General features: G+C 63.1%; 2 protein-coding genes across 2 annotated transcripts in view; both read right to left on the reverse strand.

Moving 5' to 3' along the window:
• The window catches only part of DGAT1 (diacylglycerol O-acyltransferase 1), an 11,391-nt gene extending 11,033 nt beyond the window's left edge, over nucleotides 1–358 (reverse strand). The window contains 2 exon segments of the mRNA XM_017883380.1: nucleotides 18–120; nucleotides 230–358. Of these exon segments, the coding sequence (XP_017738869.1) occupies nucleotides 18–120; nucleotides 230–358 (232 nt within the window).
• A 3,363-nt stretch (nucleotides 359–3,721) lies between these two features.
• SCRT1 (scratch family transcriptional repressor 1) overlaps nucleotides 3,722–6,835 on the reverse strand; it is a 5,945-nt gene continuing 2,831 nt past the window's right edge. Inside the window, exon 2 of the mRNA XM_017883381.1 lies at nucleotides 3,722–6,834. Within this exon, the coding sequence (XP_017738870.1) occupies nucleotides 6,317–6,834 (518 nt within the window). The 3' untranslated portion in view covers nucleotides 3,722–6,316. The remainder of the gene's footprint in view (nucleotide 6,835) is intronic.

Here is a 6,835-nt window from a genome sequence, read left to right on the forward strand (position 1 = left end):
GAGGCCCGCGGCCCCACCTCCGGACCTTCGGCAACGGCCGCCGCCGCCCCCTGCCGGCCGCCGTAGCCCGGGTGCCCGCTCCACCGGCGCGTTCCACCCGCCCGCGTCGTGCCCGTAGGCCTCAAGGATCGCGGCCGCGTAGCTCCGGAGCCGCTAACTAACGGGCGGCCGCCTCTCACGTCCATTTGTAGTCCGAGGCCGACCTGAGGCGGGGCCTGGAGAGGCTGACGGGGCGCAGAGCACCCTGGGAGCCGTAGTCGCCGCGGGCGCGCGGGCGCAGAGCACCCTGGGAGCCGTAGTCGCTCCCTGGGCCGGGGCTGCGGGCTGCAAGTGCGTGCAGCAGGAACGGACTTCGCATCGCCCCCGCGTGGTCCTGAGGTCCTGTCCGGGGGTGCGCCAGGCCCCGGCTTCCTGGCCGCTGTGCGCCCGCCCCTCGTCCCACTTGTGTACACACGGGGTCTCAGCGACTCGCTCGGGGCAATCATTTAGGAAGCGCCTAGTGCGCCACGGTCCACCTGCCCAGGCCCGTGTCCGCGGCGGCTCGCGTTGCCAGCCACCCAGCGCGTTGGTTTCCGCGCGCGCAGCTTACGGTAACGTGCCTGGCGCGCTTGTGCTCCGCGAGCCCTCTGGTTACCCCGGCAGGAACCTGGTTTTCTTCACCTTAGGGGACGTCAGACAAGGGCCAGGTCATAAGACCAAGCTGGAGAAATGCACCAGGCCCTGCGTCACCAGGACGCCTGCCTTGCACGCGACTCCCAGGCTCTCCACCTCCCCGCCTGCAGAGCCCGGCGAGAGGAGGGCGAGGGCGAGGGCGCAGGCCCCTTAGTGGTGTCTCCTCGGCCCACCCACTCCCTCCACAAGGAGCTCCACTTCCCTCAACTCTCAGGGCCTCCCAGTTTCCAACCTGGGCCAGCCTCTCCAGGATGTCAGAAGTCTGGGGCGCTGGATTGCCGAGACTCAAGAGGCTTCTGTGCATTTGCACAGCCTGTGCAACCGCCCTGTTGTTGTTTGTTGTTTTTTTTTTTTTTTTTTTTTTTGAGACACAGTCTCGCTGTGTCGCCAGGCTGGAGTACAGTAACGTGATCTCAGCTCCCTGCAATCTCCGCCTCACGGGTTCAAGCGATTCTCCTGCCTCAGCCTCCCGACTAGCTGGGACTACAGGTGCGTGCCACCACACCCAGCTAATTTTTGTGTTTTTAGTAGAGACGAGCTTTCACCATGTTGGCCAGGCTGGTCTCCATCTCCTGACCTCGTGATCCGCCCACCTCGGCCTCCCAAAGTGCTGGGATTACAAGTGCAAGCCACCATGCCCCGCCTGCTGTTATTTTTTCTAAAGACCGGGGTCTCACTATTCTGCCCAGGCTGGTCTTGAACTCCTGGCCTCAAGCAATCCTCCCACCTCAGCCTCTGAAGGTGCTGGGATTACAGGTATGAACCACCAGCCCAGCCACCTTGTATGTTAAATTAAGCAACTACTCAACTACAACAGCCACAGGTGTGGCCCACCTTGGCTTGGTGTGCATATTGCACAGGGCATGGAGTGAGAACATCCTGGATCTCAGGATGCCAGGGTTCTCTGAGGACTCCGACTCTAGAAACACCTCCATTCCTCTGGGGTGAGCAGGGGCAAACAGGTGCTTCTCCTGAGGTGGGGTCCTCTCCTGTGGACTGGTCACAGTCTCCCCTCTGAGCTCCATCCTGTTCCACCAGCTCCACCAACAGTGGGCAACAGGGCTGCCCCCTTGGTTGCCCCCCTGGTGACATGTTCTGTCACCACAGGCCACTGTGGGTTGCTGCCAGCCAGATATCAGGCAGGCTGGAACTACCTGGCAGATGCCCTTTGTGTAGCTTGCTGAGTGGGGCCGCCCTCACTGAGCCTGAGAGCCCCTCACACATTGGCCTTGGTCAGTCAGGACCAGCCCCGTCTCCTACCCAGTCTCCCAGAACATTCATCTATTGACCACAGTCACTGGCAGACACACTCTGTGGCCAGGCAGGCCCAGACCTGTCTGAGTATGGACTGACACCAAGCTCAGAGAGGTCTGGACCTGGCCAGAGTGCCTCATGCTAGGCAGAGGAGATCAACGGCTCAACCTGTGTTGGCATTCCAACTCAAAGCTGGCAAGTGGCCACAGAAGAAAGACAATGGGAGGGTGGACTGGACCACCAGGAAGGATGGGTCGGGCATGGTGAGCAGAGCCAGGCTTGGAGCCAACGGGAAAGCACTGGCTGTGGACGCACCATTAAGGAAGGGCTTTGCCACCAGGGGTGGGGGCAGGGCGGGGCAGCAGCTCCAGAGACGGATGAAGCCCTGCCCAGACAGGCCCTGTACCCTGGGACCTAGGGTGAGGGGAATGGTCAGGGTAGGTGACGTTGGTTGGGGACAAGGGTGTGTATGGCCAGGTCATCAAAGAAAGCATGGTACAGATCACCCTGCTGGGGGCAGCAACAAATGAGGGGGCCCAAGCCTGAAGCGAGTTGCCTTGGAGGACTAGTGGAATAAGGGGCCGGAAGGGGGTTGGGGCCTCGGGCTGACCCAGGGCCTACAGGCCATGGGTGGGCCAAGGAGGCCTGTGAGAAGCATGGGTCCCAGGAGAGTTCACAGCCAGTGGTGGTCTGTGGCCCATGCCACTCATTCAGAAGGGAAAGTTGTATCCGTGGCTGGGAGGTACCAGGGAGAGCTCATCCCAGGCCTCAGGGAGGCCACCTCCATCCTTCCACCTGCTCTACGCATCAGAATCCTGGAGAAGTAGAAACAGTCACTCACTGTTGGAGTCCTTCAGAAGGAGTGAGACTATGAACCTTCCTCCCGGCACCCAAAGAGAGCACCCACCTGCACCACAGCCACTCCAAGTAGCAGGCACACAGGCCATGACATGCTGCAGACCTGGTTCTCCTGCTCTCCATCCCAAGGGAGTCTGGGCAGGTCTGTCCCCTGTCCCTGCCAGGGTGTGGGCAGCTTTGCTGGCCTTGGACCTAGGACTGACCTGGTTTGAATGTATGTGCCCGAAGACTTTGGGCCTCTCAGCTCATGCCTGCCTACCTGGTTACCAGGGGCCATTACCTGTCCCTTATCTCCTCCACTACTCATTCTGTCTAGAGCCCTTGGGCAATGGTTGCAGAAGCCTCTCTTCCCCTGGGCACCTCCTCGCTGGAACTGGTCCAACCCAGCTATCCATGGAGGCCTCCTCAGACACTGGGGGAGCACATCTAGGAAGCCTGGGGGTCAGAATGTGGGCAGCCGGCCACAGGAAAAGGGCCAGACCTGGAACTCCCCACTGTCCCCATTTCCTGCAACAGCATCTCAGAGGGCTTGAGGTGGCTGTCGGGCCTTCCATCACAGCATAAAACTCCTTCAGGGAGAGAAAAGTGAAGGCACCCAGGCCGGGGAACGGCAGCTCCTACTATACCTACCCTCCCTACTCTGTCCAGCCTGGGCTGGGCCTGACTTTAGACTGGAGCTCCATAGTGCTCTTGTTCCTGGTGCAGAGCAGATCCACCTACCCCAGGGGAAATGCCAACTACTTTGCCTTCAGACCTGATGCTCCCGTGGTTGGGCCTGCCAAGCCTGCCCTCCCCAGTGGAAGAAAGGGCCCTCTTACGAACAGCCTCAGCCTGACCCTTGCAGTACCAGCCTCTGAGGTGCTGCCAGACTCGGAAGACCCTCCCAAGCACCCCAACAGCGTGCCCAGCCCAGGACACATCAGCCCGACACTCCAGATTCTATCAAGAGTGGCATTTATTCTCCTTGTGGAGGTGCGGCGCTCCGGGGAGCTGGTGCTATTGTGCTTAGGAAGGAGGTCTGTCCGTCCGTCCGTCTGTCCGGCCGGCCTGGCCCCAAATGGGGGCGGAAGAGGGGCACGGCCCGAGTAAAAATCCCGGCCTATTCCGGGTGGGAATATGTACAAGGCGGCGGGGCGCAGGCGGGGTGGGGCAGGCGGGCCAGCGGCCGCAGCCCCCACCCGAGGGCCCCCGCACCTCGGGCCCTACTTGTAGAATCAGTACAAAATAGGTGCTACCTAAACGTTCCTTCTACCTGAATTCGCTAAGTCGGTTATTGTGCTGCTTAGTTATGGGGGCGGGAGGGGGCCCATGGCTTTCCACGGCGGTGGGGTGTAGGGGGAAGCAGGAGACCCTGACGGGCCCACAGCCCTCCAGCTTTCTCCTTAGGTAGGTAGACAGGAGTATGGGGTGGGGTTGGATGGGGGCGCCTGTGTGTGCGTGTGCATGCGGCACAGGTGGGGAGGCCCCAGCTTGGGAGCTGTGCAGGCACCACGCCTGGTTGGGTAGGGTATTTGGATGTGGGCACTGCTATGCAGAGCGGCGGGTCATCCCTGTGAAGGCAGCCACGCTTGCTGCTGAGAGTGAGGCTGGCCACACCATAGGCTGCAGCTGGCACCTTCTTCTCCAGCCATGGCTCTGCCCCTGGCTGGACATGGCAGATGTGTGTTTGCCAAAGGATCAGAGAAGTGGCCACCTGTGTGGGGGCCCAGGAGCCCTGGATCTGTTCCCCTCAGCTGGAGCCAAAAGGCCTAAGTCAAAGGTAGAGCCCAGTTGTGCCCAGCAGGGACTGGTTGAGGTGGGGAGGAGTGTGGGGGGCATCTGAGCCTAGGGACCTGGTCTCTCTGCATCTGCCATTCTTCCCTGGCCCACCCAAGCCGGTTGGACCCCTGTCCTGCAAACACACCTCCCAGCAGATGGCTGCGTTCCTGGCGGACTCAGCAATTGGCCCTGGCACATAGTAGGTGCTCAATGAACGGTCAGTGAATGATTAATGACTGAAGGAGGGGTCTTGGGTGCAACCACCCCATCCCCGCCCATGAACCATTACAGCCGCCGGGCTCTGCCGTGGGGGTCGGGGAGGGGTGGGGAGAAAGTCTGCGCGGCCGGCTCCGCGCAGCGTCCCTGATCTAGGGGCCTATGGGGTGGGTAGTGTGAGGGGATACCTGATTCTCAGTAACTCTAGAGGCGGCGGCAGCTTCGCATGCAGTGCGCATTATTGCTCTATAGTCGGCAACGGACTACCTAAGAGGGAGGGGGAGCGGGCAGCCCCGGGTAGGGTCGGGAGGAGGGGGTGGGGCTGCATGCAGTGACGTCACAAAGGCGGCGGCCAATGGGGCGGGCCCTTGGGGCGGGGTCGCCGCCGAGGCTTTGGCATAGACGGGCGAAAGTTGGCAACCGAGTGGGGGCGGGGCCTGGGTCTCAGGGGAGGGGCCTGCCTCGGAGAGACGGGGCCTGAGGCTCCCTAGAGGCTCCCAGCTAGGGGCGGGCCTTGGGGCGTGGAAAGTAATCCCGGACATTCCAAGCCCCCGGCGTCGGCGGGCAAGATGGGGGTTCAGCGCTCCCTCCCTGACCCGAGTGCAATCCGTTCATAAGTAAAACGTACAAATACAGAAAGAAAGAAACCCGACGCGTCCGCAACCCCCCCAGGGGGCTTTACCCGCAAAGCGAAGACAGAGGTGTGTAGAGGGCAGCGCCCAGGCCTGCCTGCCGGCCCCGGGAATCCGTCCTCCAACACGAATGCCCGGGGTACGGGGGTGTGGGGGCCCGGGGCAGGGCGGAAGCGGGGTCTGAGGAGGTCGGATAAGTCCATGCGATTCGATATGTGTCATTATTATTCGATATGGAGGACAGAGCCCGGGAAGCTGGGCTGGAAGAATTCGGATTTGGCAGAGGATGCGAGGCGAGGGTAGGAGGGCGACTCCGACTGAGGCCCCAGAAGCAACCCGAGGGAGGAGGTGCCGCCGTCCGCCCCTCTCCCCGACCCCCAACTCGTCTAACACTCCCGGGAGTTCCGTGAAGACTGCGAGCCAGGGGCGTCCCTGCAGGCCCGCCCGCTCCTGCTCCGCCCCGGCCTGCTGCCGGGGAGGGGCCGGCTCCCTGGACGTCTGGGCCGCAGGCCTGGCGCTAGAAGGCTTGGGAAGGGGTGGGGAAGACCTGAGTCCCTGCGACGCGATCCAGGGGCGCAGAGGCGGGAGAAGGAGGGCGCTCCCTACCTCACTTCACCCCCGTCTTCAGAGACCCAACTCGGAGATGAGGTTCGGTTCTAGGTCTCGTCGACCCTATTGCTGGGAGAAAGCCGGGGGCACCCTGGAGGGGAGGGGAGGGGCTCGGGGTGGGTCTCCCCTCGGGACCCTATTGCTTGAAAGGGCCGGCAAGGCCCCTGGCGGGCGGGGCGGGGTGGGACCGGGCCCCCCTCCCCCTATTGCTGTGAGGAGGGGCCCGCCCTCCGGCCCCTCCACCCGGACGCCAGCGAAGACTTCCCTTGGGGGCCGTATTGCTGAGAGCCGACCTGGCTGGGGGAGGCCCCGCCGCCCTAGGCCTGCACAGGGCTGAGCTGTGGCGGCGCAGGAGCCGCGGGGCCGCCGGCGCCGCCCTTGAAGCAGGCCGACTCGTAGTGCTTGTTGAGATAGGACTTGAGCGCGAAGCTCTTCTTGCAGCGCTTGCACTGGAAGTGCTTGAAGGCGGAATGCGTCTGCATGTGCGCGCGCAGGTTGGAGCGGTCGGCGAAGGCCTTGCCGCAGTGCGCGCAGCCGAAGGGTTTCTCGCCGGTGTGCGAGCGCATGTGGCCCTGAAGCAGCCAGGGCCGCGAGAAGGCTTTGCCGCACACGCCGCACTTGTGGCGCAGGTTGTGCGTGAGCACGTGCATGGCGAGCGCGGGCATGGACACGTAAGCCTTGCCGCACGTCGGGCACTTGCGCGCCAGCTGGCTGTCCAGGCTGCGGTGCGTCTGCTTGTGGCGGCTCAGGTTCGACGACGTGGCGTAGGTCTTGCCACACTCGGCGCACGCATGCCGGTGCCCGCCGCCCGCCTGCGCCCCTCCTCGCCCCGCGCG

Source organism: Rhinopithecus bieti, unplaced genomic scaffold (assembly GCF_001698545.2).
Source record: "Rhinopithecus bieti isolate Rb0 unplaced genomic scaffold, ASM169854v2 scaffold_13617, whole genome shotgun sequence".
Lineage (NCBI taxonomy): Eukaryota > Metazoa > Chordata > Mammalia > Primates > Cercopithecidae > Rhinopithecus > Rhinopithecus bieti.